At 38.1% G+C, this 21,502-nt stretch overlaps 1 protein-coding gene across 6 annotated transcripts; it reads right to left on the reverse strand.

Annotated features, from left to right (window-relative positions):
- Positions 1 to 106: 106 nt before the first annotated feature.
- Positions 107 to 19,505, reverse strand: SPART (spartin). 6 transcript variants are annotated; one of them, XM_053970195.1, is made up of 11 exons: positions 18,702 to 18,789; positions 13,652 to 14,487; positions 12,306 to 12,503; positions 11,203 to 11,307; positions 9,337 to 9,466; positions 8,359 to 8,553; positions 7,217 to 7,375; positions 7,048 to 7,138; positions 4,282 to 4,336; positions 3,543 to 3,619; positions 107 to 2,360 (listed from the first exon to the last, which is right to left on the reverse strand). In XM_053970195.1, exons 2-10 carry the CDS (start codon positions 14,483 to 14,485, stop codon positions 3,566 to 3,568), a joined length of 1,821 nt encoding a protein of 606 aa, XP_053826170.1. In that variant the 5' UTR covers positions 14,486 to 14,487; positions 18,702 to 18,789; the 3' UTR covers positions 107 to 2,360; positions 3,543 to 3,565. The 6 variants fall into 6 exon arrangements, with proteins under 6 accessions (XP_053826170.1, XP_053826167.1, XP_053826166.1 ...); XM_053970192.1 differs by having other exon boundaries at positions 4,161 to 4,336; XM_053970191.1 differs by lacking the exon at positions 18,702 to 18,789 and adding an exon at positions 19,473 to 19,505 and having other exon boundaries at positions 2,118 to 3,619; positions 4,161 to 4,336.
- Positions 19,506 to 21,502: the final 1,997 nt, after the last annotated feature.

The following is a 21,502-nucleotide window of genomic DNA, read 5'->3' on the forward strand; positions in this document are numbered from 1 at the left end:
GGTTTTGTTCCAAATTTGCCCTAAACCAGGACAGTGTGTAAAACTTCAAACCATCAATATGTTTAACAATCACAGCAGTGACATAGTGACACTTGCAACACTAAAGAATTTTCCTCCATTTCTTTATTGCAAATAAATTGGTTAAAATTAGCTATATGGATACCACTAAAGGCATTATCATTGTTTTAAGGCTTTTAATGGGTTGAGTTCAAAAATTTTAGTAAGAACAGTTAGAAAACTTGATCACTACACAATGTGTTTTGAAAACAGAATTTTATACTTAAATATGTATTTATGATATGTAAAGGCATTAACCTAGGGTTACTTAAAAGCAAGGTAGACCAGTTGCTGAAGGCATAAATTAATTTTTACAAAGAAGTTATTTCTGTAGCACCAGTAACTAAGGTATGATGAATGGCTGTTTTGGCAAGGGGAAACTTGTGGATGTTGTATATTTTGACTTCACCAAAGGCTTTGATGTAGTCTCCCAGAGTACTTTTATAGCTGAATTGGTGAGTTCTAGATTGGATAAGTGGTTCATAAGGCTCCTGGAAAATTGGCTGGGCCATCAGGCTTGAAGTGTGGAGATGAGCAGTATGACTGTTTGTGATCAATACCTGAGCCAATACCCTTAATTCATGACTGATAACCTAGAAGACTGAGCTCAGCAAATTTGATGACAGCAATGAGTTGAGAGGAGCAGTTAGTATGCAGGATGAAAAGGGTGACCATTCATGGGTGGGTGTACAGCCTGGAGAAACCTAATGAAATGCAACAAAAATAAAGTGCAAAGCCCAGTATCTGGCATGGGTAAAGCTGGAGTAGTGCCATGTTGTAGAAGACACAGGCTTCCTGGTGAAGAAGCTGCCATGAACCACCAACAGCTTAGAGCAAACAGGACTGAAGGGCTTCTGGGCTGCCATAGCAAGGGCATGGCCAGGAGCCTGAGGGGGGTAGTTCTTCCACTCTGTTCAGTACATGCTGAAGTGCTGAGCTTTTGGCTCGCAAACAAGTCCCAAGGGCTGCATTAGGTCAGGAACTTGCCTCTGTTCAGGCTGGAGAAGAGAAGGCGTAAGGAGAGCTTAGTGCTGTAATCAGCTATGTAATATGAAATATTACATAGTCTAAATAAGATGGAGAAGCCAAAGTTTCCTCCAGTGTGCATGATGGAAGGATATGCAATAGAATGCACCTGCATTTAAAAATGTTTGGCTCAGTATAAGGGAAAACACTGAGCAGAGTCAAGTTGGGTAAAAGTTGCTCAGAAGGGCTGTGAAGTCTTCATCCTTGGAGACAGTCACAACATGAGCAGAATTGGAGCAGAGTACTGTGCTCCAGGCTGGACCTGTTTTGAGCAGTAGGAGGTGGATTACAGACCAGGGGCTCCCTTCCAACCCTCACCATTCTGTTGTAAGCTGGTCAGCATGTCTTTTTTGTAGTGGAAGGTAGGTAGGTTTACCAATTCTTTTTAAAGGATTATGGATTTATTCACGGATATTAAAAATAGGCTACTCCAAGTTGGCTTTAAACCAGCATTAAACAAACCAATCAAATAACCCTTGGAATCTTGAGGAATCCATTCAAATACAGGGGGTTAGATTTGAGATAAGAACTATGGTTTATATCTACACAATGATGAAAATGCCAGAGATGGCTGTAGCTTAGAATGACTTAGAGATCAATCCTCTCAAGACAAGATTTGAGACCAATATTGTAGCAGAAAAGTCTTTGAATGAATTTGGAAGTAAGAATGCCTTAGGAAATCACATAGTAGTTCATACACTACATGGCTTAGTAAAATTTCTACGACTGCCATGTATCAAAAGATGTTCAGTGTTCAAAGAAATAAAACCAAGCTGTGAATAGAAAACCAACCTAAGACAGGAGGTTTGGGGACCTTAATATATAAAAGGGAGAGCTGAGATAAGGCAGTAAATATGAGAAGGCTGTTGCATATGGTAGAAGAATGGAGAACAACCCTATGGAGTTGCTACCCTGGGCCTAAGAAGTAGCAGGTGAAGCAAGGTAATACTATCAGCTGAGAAAATTAACTAAACTTTGGAACAATGTAAAAGAGGAGATCATGGATATATCACATTACAAACTGTAAAATGGGGTAGGCATCATTCAAAGAATAGTTTTAATCCATTTTGAAACACATACAAATGAAGAGAACAAAAGCAGGTTGAGCAGGACACCACTCCCTGATACGGATGGCATTTAAATGTTGTTTTTCCTCAGTGTACTCCAATGTGGTCTCTTGAAGACTGTAACACCTTGATCTTAACTGTTGTTTTAATACAAGTCTTTGTTTTGATGATTTATAGATGAAACTGAAGGGCATGAGCTATATGCAAAACCTCGAAATGGGAGAGAGAAAGAAGATACAAGTATCTATATCCCTATTGGAAATACAGCTCATAGCAACAAAAAAATGCTTTTGCTACTGTAAAGTCTTCAGCAATCTTTAACTGGTTACAGAAGCTGGCAAGTGGCAGACTATAGTAACAGAAATTGTTGCAGTGTACTTTGGATGGAAATTACTAGTTTGAAATATTTAATCTCTAGTTGATGAGCTTGTTTATACTGTATGTATTCCCCAATACTGCTATTTTATTACTTCTGAAGAAGCCCTAGTTCTTCCACTTATGGATCCATATAGCAGATTCATATCATAAAAAGGTCAAGCACAGATTTTATCTTTATTTCCATAAATCAAAGTTACACTTCAAGTGGTTAGATCCTTTCTTTCATATTTTTCACCTTAAGCACACACCTGCAGTAACTACCACAAAATATGCACCTATTACCATTCTAACAGACTGTAGTTGTTACTGTATTTTTTCAATCTTCCACAAATATCACTTGCCAACAACAATTTATAGTTATTTTCTCCATCTACATGAAATGGAGATAAATTCTAAGTTGTTGGCATTCTGTCTGTTGCAGGTCCAGCCAATATTAGAATGTGCAGCAGCTTTAAAACTCAGTAGTAAAGTGTTAAATAAGTAGCAGTGTCAAAGCATCTCAAGGATTTAACATCTTGAGTTATTTTACACTGTGCTACAAATGGGATGACAAATCTACACAAAAGTGTCTATTCTACACAACTCTTCATTAAAAGGGTTTGTCTTCATTGTCTTTTTCAACACTTCACACCCTTGTGCAACTATCAATTTAATGGAATAAAGATGATGACCATTAGAACTATTTGTTCAAACATTAGGAGTCTTCCATTACGTCATGATATATAATCTGAATCTTTCTGAATCAGTTGAAAAGTACAGAATGCACAGAATGTCCCAGTGCCCTCTAATATTTTCACAGAAAAATACTTTAATCTGTGCAAAACCATACTTATTCTCTCTACATAAAAACCTGAATTTCAAAGAATCTTTGTATATTCCTTATGAAGTCAACTGGAAAATGCATTTTTCTAGACCTGTAAATACCCTCTTTTAGAAGAAATGCTTGATATCTTTGGTTTACTTATATGCTGGAAGAAGAAAAAAAAGTTTGAAAGAGAATGACTACCTAATTACCTGAGGTTCATCTTTCATTTTTCCTAACATGAACTTTGGGTAAGATCAGCTTTTTTGTAGGTGAAAAGAGAAATTCTCTATGAAAAAATGAAACACAATGCTTATTTTAGTAGTGCATATTAAATAAGACAAGGCTTGATTAGTAAAACTAATTCTTAAGGATAGTTATAAAGCCAAAACTGGTAATTTTACTTATTCCAGAATTAGCAATCATACTCTTTCTGTACCACCACCTTCTTTATATTTATAAAGTGTTACAAAAATATTCACAATAGTATTTCTATATTAATCTATTATTCCATATATTATTTTGAAAAAGTGCTTAAAGATGCAAGTATATGAACTGCAAACTCATATCCTTCCAGTTGCCTAAAGCCCTGATCCAGTTGTTTAAACCCCTTGTTCTGTACTGAACAAGGAGGTGACAACTTTCATATTTCCTCCTACAAATGTTCTTCCTACTTTTACATTTTCCTGTCAAAGTAACTAACAGTTGCCTGAAAAAGTACAGCGTGACTTATGTTCAATGTCAGATGAGCCGTGTAGTTACTTCTAAATAGGAAATTTCAACTCTTAATGTAAGGCTCTGAGAAATACTTAATTGCTTTCATTTTTTACCCTTCTTCTCATTATCCAGTACTTTATATTCATCTAGCACAGCATGGCCAGTTTCCTTTGCAGTTCTCTTTACAACAGCTTTGATACCAATATTTTCAATGTTAAATGCTGTAACACCAACATTGATTGCAGAATTCATAGCATTGTCTGTAGCATGACCAGCATCCTCTCCATACCTAAGGAAAAAGAGCAGTTTTGTAGATTTGTATACTTAATATTTTAATCTTCACTGGAATTCTTTAGAGAGCCAAAATTCAGGCATTACCAAGAAAAAATAATAAGCACAGTGCCCAAATGTCTAAAGAATAAAATTAGAATTTATGAAGCCATTTGAATAAAGGCTGGTCCTCTATCAGAGCAATTGCTCTTTGAAAATTCCAAAATGCTTCTATTCTCTTTTTCTTCAAGAACGCTTCCAGTCTTTCTCCCTTTTTTCCCCTCTAATTTTGACGAGTAAAAAACCTCTCTATAGAATGGTAAGAAGGGAGGGGAGAGAAGTTTTGTGCAATCACTGAAGGTTCTTTTTCACCTTAGTTCTTAGGTAAAATTCCTACACTCTCTATATAGAAAGCCAACTGTATCCTGGGCTGCATCCAAAGCAGCATGGCCAGGAGGCGAGTCTGCCCCTCTACTCTTCTCTTCTGAGACCCCCACCTGGAGTGCTGCATCAATACAGAACTCCAAAAGGGTCAACAAAACTATCTTGAGGACACAATGAAAATTATGAAGCAATAAAAACTTTTGGTCTCTCCCATGGGCTGTGAGTCCAGCTTCTTTGTGCTTTAGTGGGCAAACTGGCAGTCTCAGGACTCAATTGTGCACAGAGAGCATAATGAAGGAGGACAAGAGTACAGTGAGAGCAGTAACTCCAAGTGTTCTGGGTAGCCAGACATTTCTCCAGAGAGCACTGCAGTCAGACAAACCAGGGCAAAGGGAAGTGTTCCTGGCAGCATCAGAATCCCAGCAGTCAGCAGAGTTACTTTTTCCCTGTGCTTGTTATGACCAGAGGTTCTTTGAGGACCCCAAAATAAGACTAGAGAGAAGCAAAGAATATCAAAGAATCCAAAAATCTATAGTGTATCAGTACAGCAGCCAGAGCATGTGTCTGGAACTAACAATGAGACTGAATAAAAAGAATTAGTGGGTTTTTTGTTTTGCCTTTAATTCTCTGATAGAGCAACAGCCTTGAATCATCAACATTGGATTTGCAGGTCAGAGAATTAATCTCACAGCAGAAGTATTTGTCAGTTTGATTAGTTTGTCAATTTGAGTATTTTCACCTCAGGAACACCACAAGCCAGTATAGCATCAGTAAAATAAGTAACCTCATTTAAAGTAGGATTGTAGCTTATCCAGTACAGTAAAAGTAACAACTTCCTAAAGTCTCACAACTAATTTTTTAGTTTGCCTGCCTGAAGTGCATAATTTTTAATTATTTTTTTAAAAATTGTGCAGATATATACACTGCATCTCTTTAAATAGTTTTAAAAAAAGGTAGTAGCATGGGGCTTTGGCAGACAATTACTTCTGAAGCTACATTCCCCCCCCCATTCCAATCAACATGCATATGAGGAGCATCTCTTTAAAAATCCATCCACTAAGTTTTAGCCATTTTTTTTTATTTAGGGACACTGATGGTACTCCTTTAGTTTTGTTTCCATTAACTCATTCACTGGTATTTTGAGTGGCAGACATTTTTGTCACTGAAATAAAAAAACAGCTTACAAAAGGGAGATTATATAAAATTTAAATCTAACTATAAGGATAGATTTTAAAGATTCCATATAGAATATTTTCAATCATATTGCAGTTAGCTACAACAGGTAGTTACTTATTGTTTTTCACGCTTAGTGTCTGTTGTCTGCTGATCTCCATATTTCCTATATTTGTATCTAAAGCAAAAACATTAATGTGAATTTATGTGAAATGAGTACCAGTACAATTTCTCCTGACATTTCTACTGCAAACAACCATTAGCAGTAAACCACAACTGACTATAACTTTGTTATTTGGTCTCCTGTTTGAAATGCATCACAACACAACCCTGAATGCCAATCTGCTTAATACTGTATGCTGATGTTTATCTTGTTATCATTGGCTTGTAGCCTGTATGCACTTTCAGCAATCCTTTTAATATCTCTTTTGCTATACTTATCACCAATTCCATTTAAACTGCTTGCTCCTGCTTACTCTTCACTTTCTATTAAATCTACTGCCCATTTTGTGAGGGGTGCATTTCATGTTTCACAGTTATTTCAATATATTCCTTTATTCTCCACAACATATTCCCATACATGCACACAGCTTTCATCCTTCCATCAACTTAGTAACATCATCTTAATCCCAAATGTTATTGTCCTCTTCCCCCACTATCTTTTTCTAAGAACATCTGTATTCTGCAAGTGAGGCTGTTCTATTATTGCTATATATGCCTTAGATTTCCTTACAAAATTTTCTTTTTTTGTACTGGCTCGCTTTAGCCAAACCTGCTGATAGATGAGGTTCTTTTATTTTTCATAAATTTAGCTAAGTCTGTATAAATTCAGGATTAGAGCTGAGAGGTTTAAACCAGTAATTTTTTTTCATAATGCTATTATACAACAGAACAAAGATATAAATCTGAACTTTATTTGTAACACAGCCTGAAGCTGTAATACTTCTACAAAGAACTAAAAAAATACTTCCTACAATCATTTACTCGTTTCAGATTTTTGCATACAAGAGATGCTCATTACTGTGCACTTACCACCTTATCACGTGCTACATAATTACAGCAAAGGAGGCATTTCAGTTAGCTTCCCTGCACTTTCATAAGCTTTTTTTTGCCAGTATTCAGAGACAATAACAGTGTGCTGTAGAAGATGAAAACAACAAAATCATAACTTACTTGTGTTTGACCGTTTTTACAGTCTCAGTTGAAACACTTTTAGCAATGCACTTCGCTGCACTTTCTAAACCTTGCCACACTGTTGAAAACCCTGTAGAAACAATCAGCTTATTTGAGTTCATACCATTAAAAATATGCCATTAAAAAAAGTGTAAGGAGTTTTTATTACCTTGAACTCCACTTGCTGCTACAACCAGAGCACCATCAAAAGTAGATTTGCCATCTTTATCTTTCTTTAGGGATTCTGGAACTAATTTGCTGCCATGCTTCTTCACATGTGGAGCCAGCTCCTTTCCGACACAGCTCGCTATAGAACACACCCCTTCAACTACCATAAAACAACAGTATGCAGGTTATTTAATGAGAACATAGAACATCCTTCTTTAAAAATCTTTAATCATAATTAACATGAAGCTTCACTGGAGTCTTAAGTGATGCTTCTATTTAAATACGCTTATATGAAAGACAGACTTTAATCCACATGTAAGTGCCCAACTAATACAAAGCAACCTTATTTTTCAGGTTCTGTACAGCTGCAAATCCTAAGAAACAAGTAAGGTTTGTGAATAAAAAGTGCCTTAAAAGACATACATACACATTTCACACTCAAATTTCAAGAAACTGTTTCCACTGCTTTGTTATCTCTAATTTGTAGATAAAGAACAATTTGCTGCTTTCCTGACTTGTCTTCTGTAGAAGTCTTTCTTACAAGCATTCCAGTTTTAATAAATCAGCACAATTTAATAAAATCAGCACAATTTTCTTTTAAACTTGGATGAGTCACTAGACAGTAAATATAAACATTATATGCAAATAAATAACAAAATTAAGTTACTGTGAGGTGTTAGGGTTTCTAAGTACCAGGCCATTTCTATTTTGATATTTATACATAGTCAGGTAGACTTTTTTCAGGTGTGCGTGTTTAAAAATATGCACGCACACACACTCTCTTGTGGTACTGTGTGTTAGTAACCAATGAGAGTAGAGGTTTAAAAAAATATGGTTATCAACTTTAAAAAAAAGAGACAACATTTTGAATTAACTGTCTAAAACATTCAAAAGCATGTCAAACTTAAGACTATACAGACTATTCTGTTTAGGAAAGAAAAGGATGTCTCAAAGCCACGTAATATATACTAGTCTTAAAGCACATCTCTTGCAGGAGACAACTAGGCACAAACTACTGATCTCTGAATTTTATCAAGTCAGTAACTCCTCTAGTTTACTGGCTAGAGAAAACCAGCTTGCATTTTACAAAGTTGTTATTATTTAAGGCAAAAATATTATACTCTGTGAGATGGAAATTTTTACCTAAGAATTGGCTGACTTTCACAGCTCCTCCAGTAGCCTGTTTTGCTACATGAAGTCCCTTTGCTACAGCTGGGTTGACTTCCACAGGTTTTTCTTCTGGTTGAATGTGCTCTCGCAGTTTAGAAGCTCCTTTGTGAATAGCTTTACCCGTGTATTCTGCTCCTTTCATTAGGCCCCAGCTTACCCAAGATGCACCTTCAAGGCAAAAATTGTTTTTTTAGTATGTACAATTCTATGGACTGTGATTCCTTCAGCTATCCCTCCTCTGCCTCTGCAAAACAGGAATGCTTAGAAACATTCCTGATTAGAGTCTGCAATTATATTCTCCCCTAAATGGGTCAGCACAGAAGTCTTGCAGTAATTTCTGCACCTATACCACCACTTTTTACATTGATTTTATTTAAGTTTAATACAGCCAGCCTACATCCAAATGTCAGCCTAATGCAGATACTCAGTTTTTTAATGGATATGCAAGCACCAGCTGAGTTAGATTTGATAGAACTGCACATCTCAATGCTATTAGCACTCAGGAAAACATACAAACCCAACCCTTTAGCCCTCCTTGCAGATTCATATACAATCAGCTGGTGGTCATCAGTATATTCCAAAGGTTCTCAGAGAAAAAACCCCAAATGTTTATCTGTAGAAATTACAACAGATGCCTACTGTAATATGTGTTCATACAGGGGTAAAATTGTTCTGTCACAGTGGTTTGAGTCCCAGCAGGTCATATTCTAATAGTCAAAGGAGGAGCCAAACTCATTTGCAATGAACAAACTGCTGGCAATGGATTTATATTCTGCATGGTTTTTATAAAGCTCCTTAAGGCATCCTTTAGAGGATCAACACTGGAACTAGTGAACAACTACTTCTGATCACTCCACGTTTATCAGCACCCAGGCATTTAGGTGAAAATACTGTTTAAATGTCCCTCACATTGGTTTCTATTCAACACAAGTCCCCTTATTACAGCTGTACCTGACAAGATTCCATGGGCAACTTTCTCACTCCATTCTGGTAACTCTTTCTGATCTTCTGCTTGTTCAGGTTGTGGCTGGATATGTACAGTCTGAGGCAAGTGAATTGCATCACTAGAGGCTTCAGGAGGCTGAAAAGCAAAAACAAACATCTGAGCATCTACTTTGCAATGTCCCATCAGTATTTCTGGTTTAGATCATGCACATCCATTGTCATGTAATACTAAAGTTGTACATGCCTTGGGTAAATGTACAGAAATTCAAGCTAAATTTAACATTCAATTTTCCCACAAAAATCCTAGACATCCAAAAAAGTTTATCAGGCAGGTCAGCGTTTTTGTACACTTTTTTCTTCCAGCTACAATGAAAAGTTTTCCTTGCCAATGCAGCCATATGGCCAAATAACTAAGCAGGGGAAATTTACACTACTAGTTCACCTGAAAAACAGATAAGAGACTGTCGATCTCTCATTTTTATCTTCTCAGACAGAAGTCAACTCTGTTGTCCTTCAGCATGGGATATGCAGTCTTTGGTTAGAGAATCCAGCTACACTAAAGAATGCAGCTGTTGAGGTTGTTTTGTTCCTCATTCTTTCCTCCCAAATTCAAAAATAAAGGAGATTATTCATGCTATGTGCTGTTGCTGCTTTTTCAGACTGGCACAGCCAAGGAAAACATCAAACTGTGCACAATACTGACCCCTATTTAAGGCTGGGTGGACAGGTTCTTTGTTACTTCGTGTCAAACACTACTGTTTCTGGAGTAGATATTAATCATTCAAACACAGCAACCACTACCACAGGCTGCGTAGGGCTTCTAAAATGTGTAATATCACTTTACACAGTTCACAGACAATGTATTATTAAACTTTAATGACAGAAACCTAAAAAATTGTACCACTGTAAAAGTAAATAAACCCCTCAAACATTTCAAAGATTGAAAACACTGCTACTTAATGACAGAAAGAAAAAAATGTTTAGTCTAGAAGAGTCTAAATGAGAGCAGTTATAGATTAAACCCACAGGCAGATCAGAATACATAATACGGTATTCTGAATACACAGAATAGTATTTGCTATTACAGGGAATTCTTAAATTCCCCTGAAATATTTACTGGATATAAAAGCAGGGTATTGCACATAGATGAATGCTGTACTAAAACCAACATTAACAGGATGTAGAATAGATGAAACCTTAGGAGGTTGCTACCCACAAGGTTTACAATGTATCACTGACATGTACTACATCATCATTTACTGCTTGACAGCAATGTGAAATCTGGTGCTCAAGAAATGTCTTCAGCATGTGACCAAAACACTCTGAGGGCTGGGCAGGAGAAATTACCTCAATAAGCAGCTACAGGTAAAAAACAACAACAACAAAAAAAACTATTAAAAAAGCCAAACTATGTTCCAGATGTAATTTAGTTATGCCACAGGTTGGGGGACTATACAGAAAACCAGTCAACAAGACTTCTAAGATCTACCCTAAAGAGCAAAAATGGATTCTCTACTAAGACAGGGGACTCAGTACTGTAATTTTATTAAATACAGTTGTCAATTAGATCCCCATGATTACTATGTAAAACAGACACAATAAATGGCCATCAGACTAGCTTTGGAATACTTGTGTTATATCACTGTTTTTAAAACTTCAGAAATATGCTGATTTGAAAATGTAGCAGGCTGCAGTAACAGAACTGGTGTTTGACAAGAAACCAAACAACAACAACACAAAAAAGCTACCCAACAAAAAAATAACCACAGGACACAGCGTACACAGCTGCTGTCAATCAAATCAGCAATTCTAACATGCATTTCTGTGACTTTTTTTTTTAACTATAGGATTTTGGAATGTCCTGGGATTTACCTGGACTTTGTGGCCAGACCTCTGTTTAAATTTATCTTCAAAATGTGCTCTTTTAGTTGCTGGGAGCTCTGAAGGTAACCCTACTCTCTCATGGGATCCTGGCACCTGCGACATGGTATTGAGGAACATTAACAAGACACAAAGTTTTAGGAAAATATGGAACTAATAAGATACCCAATTTGAACTATTTCTACGCAGGAAAAATGACAGAATTTTATCCAGTGAGCCAATATCACATAATTCTGTAGTACTTTCCTCTTTTAAGTAAAAATTAGTGGCCTCCTGTGCTAGTGCAATTCCCTGCTGAACTCACCAGGATTTACACTGTAACAGAACTCTGCCCTCATGGGATGCTCCAAACTGGTCCTTTATCATCAATGAATTCAGCTTTTGGTGATTCAACAAAATTCTTGCATGAAAATATTTAATCATGATATAATCTTTTAAGTAGTTATTGATCACCACTCTTTCTGAGATGATGCTCCAGGGCTCTTACAGTAATATTTTCGACTTTGCTACAAATCACTGAATTTTATTGCACAGTTTTTAGACTATGTTGTTTTTTTTTCTTTTCTCTGCCTGTCAACATCTTACTGCAATAAGGCACCAGATTTATCTACTTTGAGATCCTACTGGAAGGCAGATTTCTGAGGTACGTACTATTTTCACAGATCTTCTCTGAAGCGGCTTAACATTTTTGAACTGTAAACATGTTTGGACACGATATTCCAAGAATGGCATCATCAAAACTACACAGAAAGTTGTGTGCATGTACACACAAGGAAAAGCATGCTTTCTCCTGAACACATAATTTCATTTTGGGTCCTCTGTTCTCTTTCAGAAAAATAGAGAAAATTTAAAAAATGGTCTCAAACTCCACTCTGTGCTTACAATTTAGTATTTTAAAATTTCTGTTGTCTCATCTCATAGGACCTACAGTTGTATTACAATGCTGATTTATCATGGCTACTTTATTTTTCACAAATGAGCTTACCAGCCAAGACAAAAATCTGTCATTTTACACAACTAAATGTAAATATGAGAATATATTGATGATTTACACCATTTCTTATGGGCTTATAACAGACTGCCCAGAAATTTACCTGGATTCGTAGGTCAGACATCTGTTTTAACAGATCCTCAAACAGCTCTCTGTCAGCTGCTGGAAGTTCTGAAGACAGCACTACTCCCACGTAGGACCCTGGTATCTGGGATATTGTGTCGGGGAACATGTAGACTCCAGTATTGCAGCACAGAACAGGAGACTGGGTACACACCAGAGGATACAACCAGTCACAAACCTAGGAAAAACCAATACATAGAATCAAAGGATGCTTTTAAAAAGAAAGATAGGCAGAACATACTGATACGCCATAACCTTATAACCTTGATTTTCCATTAAGTTTCTAGTGGAACCTTCTATGGAAGGTTCCCTGCTGATGACAGCAGGGGTGGAATTAAATTATCTTTATGGTCCTTTCCAACTCAAACTGTTTTATGATTCTATGATGAAAAATAAAAAGCCTTGTACCATCTTGAAAAAAAGAAAAACAATCCCCATGTGATTCTGGAACTATCATTCTTGATTAGTTCTGACAGTCTAATATAGAGAAAATAATAATTTCTACAGGACTAGAATACAGGCTTGTACCCTCTTAACTGAGGTCTCATCTTGAGGCCCAGATGAAAAGAACTGCCAAACAAGTCAGGATTCACAGCTCCTGTACCACTCTGGAGATCTCAGGACAGGTTTAAATGACAGGACAAATAGAAATGCATGGCTGTCACCAGCCTACTATTGAAGACGCCTAACATGAGTGGAGCTGAAATAGCAGACCCCAAATCAGGATCCAGCAGACCCAGAACCAGCCAATCTTAGCACTAACAAGGGGATCCAAAGTCAGAACCCAGACCAGAAACACTATGTTCATTACAGAACATGCCCACATGAAGCAAGTAAGGACTGAAAAAGTACAAATAATGCATCTTTTTTTATTTGTAATTCTGAGTCTGGATTAACATGGACCCTCAAATTTCAAATTATCAGTTGTCATAACTGCAATACCTTATCAGTAATTGAGAATGAAGTGCAACCCCATTTTATCCTGATTTGTTACAGTAGGTGAATCAAAATGTCTTCTCCATGTGATAAAATAAGTCAATTTTATGAAATGGAAAGACATGTTAAGTCAAGTCCTTTACATACTGGAATTTACCAGAACAGTGAGCATTTGAAAGCACTTGTGGGAAGACACAGAGGTGCTTTTCACAGAAAGAGCTGCAGAAGTGTGTACTTGCAGAAAACCATTTCTGCAACACCTGTAACATCCTTTGTATTATCACAGGGATATTTAGGCTCAGAAGAGCAAGAACCTGAGAAGATTCCCTGTCAGAGCTTTATGACGGTTCTTGAAGTTTTAATTAAAGGAGAAAATTATTTTCCTGTTACCTGAAGAAATGCCGGTGGACGATTCTGAGCAGCTTCACTATCTGTATCCAAGAACTTCACGATGCGCAGATATCCAGGATATGAAGGAGCACTAACCTGCCCATCAGGAGTCACAAAAAATATCTGTACTCCTTGGGGAATCAAGATCAGCTCATCTGCATCCACTCCCAGGTTTTCCAGGGGAGGTGGCTGAGTACATTTGTTGTTGTAGTAGTCCTCACTGACAGAAGAAAACTCCCCAGAGTCTGTGCCATAGGACACAGTAAAGTGGCCATTGGTAGCTTGAGGAGTATAGGCAGGAGGTGCTTCATTTGGCAGACAAAGAGGTTTTGCAGATGATGGACTCATAGCTGGAATCTGCCCCTGACTCATAGCTGCACCATTTCCATCTGCTGCAGGCAGCTGACTTGGTACAAACAGAGAATTAGGGGGAGGGGGTCTTTCTGGCTTTTCTTTGGAAGGAATGGAGGGATATAACTTGGGCACCCCAGGAGGGGCCTCCATCATAGCAGGAGATGCTTGTACTGGTGGAGTGTTTTGCTCTAGACTGCCGAGTCGAGCACGAACATTTTGCAGGGTCTCTCTCATCTTCTGTTGCATTTGCCTGGCAGACTCCCACTGGGACCCTACACATGCAGGACCCTCTGATGGAATGCTAACTCCTCGGAGCAAGTGGTCAAGCCCTTGCTCATAGTAACTTCTTGCTTCTTCCTTCTGACCCAGTTCATCTGTATTCAGTCCTTTATTGATAAAAATAAAGGCTTTCCTGTACTCTTCATTAATGGCTTTAATATTTGCATCTTCTTGCATAACTGGATCCCGCAGTTGTTCCATTACTGCAAGTTGGAATAAAAATCAATAAGAATATACAGAGAGAAAGCCAAACAATATTTACCTTAGAATAAAATGCCTTCTTAATGATGACCCTACTGCATGTATTAGCAGAAATCTATCTAGTTGCTTGGAACAGTGTCTGATGTTATGGTTATCTCCTAATAACATCCAGATTCAGCTGACATGATTCCAAGACAGCAAGGAATCTACAACCATCAAATCTAGTTACATCACACATATTTATTTCTTAAAGTTAAACATCAGAAGAACATGTACATGTCTGATACTAAATTTTTCATCTTCAAGATCAGAAGCAAACAAGAGGAATAAGCAAATAACTTTAAAAAAATCTAACTTTTCAAAAAACATCTCTAAGGCATTAAAAAATTCAGTTACCATTTTGTCTATTTAAATAAAGGCTGAACTTACAAACAGTACATTTCCATTTGAATAATTTAAGAGAAAACACTCAACAGTTTTTTAGATCTCGATCAACTAACATCAACAAACAAAACTGTGAAATACTTTGAACAGTTAAAGCTGTGCTTTACAAAATAAAAACATGGAATTACTTATTTCCTTTACAGTGTTTATAGAGTGAGAAATGGCAATTGGTGTTTTACAATCCTTGCTCCCCTGGTAACACAAATTGAAAGTACCAACATGTACAGAAGTTTGCAGCTTCTTGGTCTGTTTTGGAATGTGCTCCTCAAACTGCCTGATGTATTTCAATTGAAGAGCAGAAAAGAAGCCAGTAGGTTTGTTTGAATTCTAAAATTTGTTAACTCACTGTTTTAACTGTACACAGATTGTTGGTCTTGGCCAAATACAGGAAATACAAATAACTGAATCCAATGAATTTGGGTTTGGTTTGGGATTTTTTTGCTGGCAGCCTTGAGAGGCATTGTTAATTCAGGAAAATCAGCCAGTTATACTAAAACAGAATAATGATCATGGACAAGAAAATGGGATACTATATCAAATTAAAGAGCAGATATTTTCAAGCAAAACCACGATTCTCTGCTGTAAGCAGGGAGATGAAAGCAAGGAGACATCTGTCAATCCCAATGATATTAAACCACAGAAAACATGGGGGAAAGTAAAATCCAAATGCAAAAATAAAAATACTTCCATTACATGGACAGAAGCATTAACACCACTGTACAGGGCACTGGTGACAATTCAAACACTAAGCCACACTCAAGGAAGCTGTGCCAGAAGAGGAAGAGGCGGGCAAGTTTTTTTCCTGATTAATCAATTACTCTTCCCTAGAGAGATGTAGGTTTGGCTTACCAAGGCAATACAACAAAGGCTAAGAGATTGGATTAGTCTCTACAAACATAATGAGTGAAAAGAAGAAAGTAAATCAGTAAATAAAAAATAATTACTGGGAAAGAAAAAAGAATTAAATCCAAACTTGTAATAAAATCCTGAAATAGTACCTACATTTAAGTTTACTTAACATCTCTTCTTGTTTTAGACTATCAACAAACTAAAAAAATAATCTGGAAAATATCCTTCCTCTACTCCAACAAAAACAGAGAAACTTACAAAGTGCAGGTCATGAAAAGATTTTAAAGAGGCAAAGAATGCTTTGTTCTACTCCCACACTCTTTATAATCAAATTGCAGACAGCATTTAGGTGACTGATGCATCTGCAGTCACACAACAGAAGTGCCACGTAATCTGGGAGGCATCTGTTTTTATAATGCTACAGAATCCAACTTCACGTAAAAGTCAGGATGCGTGGTTTCAGTACAATAACAGATACGTGGCTCGGAATGTAACGGGTGCTTGAGAAAGCAGCCCAGTGGAGTGGGTCAGCAGCAACTCAAGCCACCAGGTTCACTGCCCATCATGTATCAAATTTTGGTCTAGAGGAGATTTTTCTGATTGACTGCAGTCGCTTGTTGCCAAGAGGCTTAGCATCTTTAAGCTAAAGTACAACACTGGCATAAGTGTGTATTTACTAATCACCAAGGATACCACTTTTAGAAGTTAAAAGTATGCTCCTGACCAGCACAACAGCAAACAATTAGAGTAAAAGCATTTGGAAAGAACTCCTTACAAGGTTGTGAATATAGCTGGATCCTTACAGCAAAAAAACCTGGTGAGCCAAACCACATCACTGTGTGTCAACATTTGTATTTACTATTGAAAAATCCACTTTTCCTTTTAATTAAGGTATGAAGATGAAAACCAATTTAACAGTAAAGACTCTGATTTGAGAATTTTAGGACTCTGATTTGAGAATTGTAGGTTCCTAAAACACAGAAAATGTTCAGAAGACTTAGAAGGACAGACAAGTTTAATCTGTCATCACTATTTACTTTTCTATTGAGCAAAACAGAAGATCAAGATTTTTAGTGCCTGTATCCCCGAGCCTGTATAAAGTCCTTTCTCAAGGCTTGAAGTAAATAATTCATTTTTGTGAACACAACTGCAGTAGAACAGTCCCCTTTGACCCATGTTTATTGATTTGTTTTTTTCCTGGGTGAGGCTAATGAAAAGATACTTTACAGATTTCAGGTAATTGTTTTGGTAGTAGTGATTGTTAGCATATAACAAGAAGAGACATCAAGTAAAATCCTAACGACATTTCACCTTGATATTTAATTGATTTACTCTTCACTGTATAGTTCTCATGCTCACAACAGCACTGTTCTCGCTCAAGCTCAGTCTTTAATGACACTAGAAAAGGTCTGTAAGGAAATGGAGATGTCAGCACCACCAGTGTCCACACAGCACTGGTGCACAGCAGAGCTACAAAAGCTGGCTCAGGAACTCTGATTGTCTGAAACATCCCAAGTTTGCAGTATATGTGCAGCGTAGTCACCTCCAAATAATGCACTGGCTTGGCAGAGCACTTGGAAATCACAGGAGGAAGGACATCACAGTGGATTTCAAGCTAAACATGTGAGAATGAAAAGTCAGCCCAAAGAACTGAATTTCATTCTTAGTAATAGATTACAACTAATACAAAAGAATGGATGGTATTAAATAAGCTTATCTAATTGCTCCCTCACAACAAGAATAAATGTTCCCTGAAAGAGAACATTTAAATAGCAATGTGATCATATTCAAGGAATATCCTCATTCACTATTATTTTCAGTGTACAATCTTAATACAGCATTTAAGTGTCCTACATGTTTTAATATTTATCTGTGATCCACTCCTGTACAATACTGAATCCTATTTCCTCTGTTTTAAAGCTGTAATGAGTGGGAAAATGTGTATTACTGAATACTGAGAGCACTGCAAGCCAATCTTTGGTCCCATGGCCTGTTCAGATCAGCCCAGATCTGTACCATTTACTGTTAATTAAGATTTAGAGGAACTTGTCTCAGAGAAAGCCAGTCTGAAACTGAGGCAAGAGCTAAAGGACACTGTAGATAATCACAGATCAGTCGAGCACTTGAGCCTTTTTCTTCTATCAGTACAGATATACTCTGGTTTTAAGTGACTTGACCAAAGGAGGCTACAGTGCAACAATGAAACTGGAGTTTATTTTGATATTGTAAGCTAACATCTCACCCATCCTTCCACTGAAGCAGCAAACCCTGCTTCATTAAAAAGTTGTGTATATTAACAAAAATACAGGTCAATGGTGGATCTCACTGCTAGACTGTAAACATGAAGTCTAAGGCTTATTAAGAGGATTAAACAGCCTGATTGACAGAGGTAGGATACATTTGCCAACTCCCTATTTTTGAAGGAGAGTAGGGGAGGAAAATGCAAATCAAATTAAAAAAAAAAAAAAACAAAAACCAAACAAACTAAAACACCCTTAATCCAAGAGTTCTTCTTATTTGTCAACTGTTTTTCTCTCAGCCACCAATTAAGAAGTACCATGTAAACACAACTGTTTAAGCCTTATTTCTGTATGAAAATAGCAAGTAAGAAAGTATTAGTAACTTTCAAGAATTGAAAGAATTATACAGTATCTAGAATATAAACTAATACAAGCGAGGTACTAGCTAAGAAATTTACCTTTTTATGCTTTTAGCTTATTTAAATTGTTTAAAGCCTTTAAATTGTTCATTAAGTGGTGGCCTACTCCTAGTTTTTAAGCAAAGAAAAAAAAAATTGCCAGGTTAGATAATTATCACAGACTAGAAAACAGAAAGAGTTAGTAATTAGCTATTAAAGTAATTCTTCCCTCTCAACATTACCAAATACTTCAGTAAACTGCCATCCTCTGACATTTCAACTTACACCTTCTTCTCAGGCGGGTATCCTAGCACCTACATTCACACAGCCAGCACGTCTAATTTTCCTCATCTCCTGCTGCTTTAAGATTCTTTCTGTCCAAATAAAAGAGCTTCCTTCTTGACTCCTTGCTCTGCACCTCCATCACATGCTGTCACCACAGAGCTTTCAGACCCCGGGTGCCTACTTGTCACTTCTCTAAAAGAGAAAGCAGAGAGCCAGGAGGGCAGATCACGCCCTTCGTCTCGCAGCTGTGCTGCCCAGCACCGACGTTTTTCGCAGCACCGAAATACAAAGACATTGCACTACCATTCCAAAACATTGCAAGATCGTCATGGAAAATTCAGTGTTATGTAAGACTGCTATTTAATACTATTTCATTAGTTATGTGTGCCTGCCGGTTTCTGATCACTACCAACGTTTTACCAGATTCAAGGAACTCAAAACTGTCAGACAAGAATCCTTTAAAAACAAAACAACAAGACAAAATAAAAGGAGCAGCTTTCCGAAGTACTCTGACAAATATCCTCTCAAGACATTCAATACATTATTTACCATCAGGGTCACCTCAACCTCCCCACATCACGGCCCTGGCCGCCTCTCCCTCCCACCACCTGCCCGCGGGGACTCCCGGCTCTCCGGCTGCGGCCCCACGGCCGCCGCCCGGCCTCGGCCCGCTCCGGTGCCTCCCCCTGCCCGCCCCGCTACAACCAGCGCCCCCCAGCTCCGCAGGGGCCCCTGACAGCCCGGCAGGGCCCGACCCCGCGCCCGCCTCACCGAGCCGGGAGCCTCCGCCGCGCCGAGCCCAGCCCAGCCCTACCCGGCCCGGCCCGGCCCGGCCCCTCCTGCACCGCTCCGGCGGCAGCGGGCGGCGCCAAAGGGTCGCGGCTCTGGCGTCACCCGGTGTGGGCCGGCCTGAGCCCGGGGCGGAGCTTTATCAATTAATTAATTTGACTGGACTATGCAATTTGTCCTGGCTTTGGTGTTATGTGTTTGGCTTCTGTTTGTTTGTCTGTTCATATTTTGGAGGGTTGTTTGTTTTTGTGAGTTGGGTTTTTGTTGTTTGTTTTGGCGGTTTTTTTTAGGGGGATGGTTGGAAGGCTACACAGAGGATTAAAAATGCAAAATTGGAAATGCGGATTTAGAAAGCAGCGAGTCTCATGCCATATCCCTAATTAAACTTCTTCGTTTAAATTTTTTTTCTTTTTTTCTCTTTTTTTAATGCTCCTGATGTTCGGGAGGAACAGAGGTCTGCATGTTGATTTCACTTCACTATAAAGTAATTTCACTAGGAATATGGAAGATCACTTCTCTTTTGTCTAATGGTTTCTGTGGCTCTCACCACCATCTAGGAGCAACACATCAAACGGAAAAATAATGTATAGCCTCAGTGATACCATGGGAATTTTTTTCCTATTGTTTTTCAGTAGTCGAGTGGCTTTACCATTTGTAAGGAATTGAGTTAGTCATTTAAATCCAAATATCTTTTCATCTTTTAATAAGAATCTGTAACTCTAATTAGCTGTATATGTGTGTACAAAGTACATATACCCAAATTCTAGTTATGGACTTGGTATGAATACCCAAAAAATGGAAATATAAGGCCTAAAAGCTCTCATTCTGAAGTCTCCCCTTTCATGCCGTGTTTTCTCATTTAATTTTGACTCTTTAATTGTGCCAAAGAGGCAGGCTGCACTGAGCAAAGTTGTATTTCCAAAGGTGGCTGTCTCTAGGTGAGACTTATTTACCGGCCTGGGCAAGCTGGAACTGGTTGCTGCCCTAAGTGCTGGGCTGTGGGAAGGGGGATCTGCATTTGTGCACTAGTGCTGTGAAAAAACAAAAGAAAAATTATCTCACTAAACATCCAGCACTTGCCTTAGAACATGAACACTCATGTTGTCAGTCAAATTTGCAGCTTCTCAGTGAAACAGCTGCTCAAATTACTGGATATAATCTGGCAGTCTATTACTGATTTGCAGCTTTGATAATCAGTGCTAAAATTCTTCTGCAGCTTCACTTCCAAGTGGAAAATTTCTAGCCTGGTTAAATCTAGCACAGGTACGTACATTCCATGGTGCATGACTTTTTACCTGTGCTAGCTCTTCCAGAACTTGCTGGCTTCCAGCCCTGTTAAGGCTCACTCACTTGGTTTTTCATGTACTGTGTGTGTATACCAACTGTGAATCAACATTTAACACACTCAGGACCATAAGAAATGTAAATACTGACTTTAGGTAGTGGCAGTCCTGTCCAGCCCTTTGGCAGATGGGTTTACCTCTCAGCTTCATTTAGCTCCAGAGTATCTCTGGAATTTTTTCTCACATTTTGGTTTCTTGCATAACATTTTTCTAGGAATTCTGTGTTCCAAACTTTTCACATGCCCACTCTGCAATCCTTTTCCTATTGACCAGAAACAGAGAGCAACCTGAAAAAGTTGTCCACACATCAGGGAGAGTTCCTCTTTCTGAACAGCAGTGAGGACAATATTTGTATGTGAAGCAGTGTGTGGACAGATGAGGGTTTGGACTGGTGGAAAGGGCCCTAAACATTTGTTTAAGCAGATGGTAGGTTGTGCTCAGGTAACCAGATGTCGCTAGATTATGTATGCGAGTATACACAAAGCTTACAAGGAAATTAAAAAAAACATTTTTATAACAAAAAGTGACACTCTCTTTTGAAGCAGGGCCGCAAGACAAGAGAAGGATTTTTAAAGGTTTTTAACCACGCAGAGGGTACCTTTGCCAACATTGTTTTGTGGGAACAGGCCTTGCAAGGTGCAGAAGTTGATGAGGGGCACAGCAGTGTCA

This window comes from Vidua macroura, chromosome 2 (genome assembly GCF_024509145.1).
Source record: "Vidua macroura isolate BioBank_ID:100142 chromosome 2, ASM2450914v1, whole genome shotgun sequence".
Lineage (NCBI taxonomy): Eukaryota > Metazoa > Chordata > Aves > Passeriformes > Viduidae > Vidua > Vidua macroura.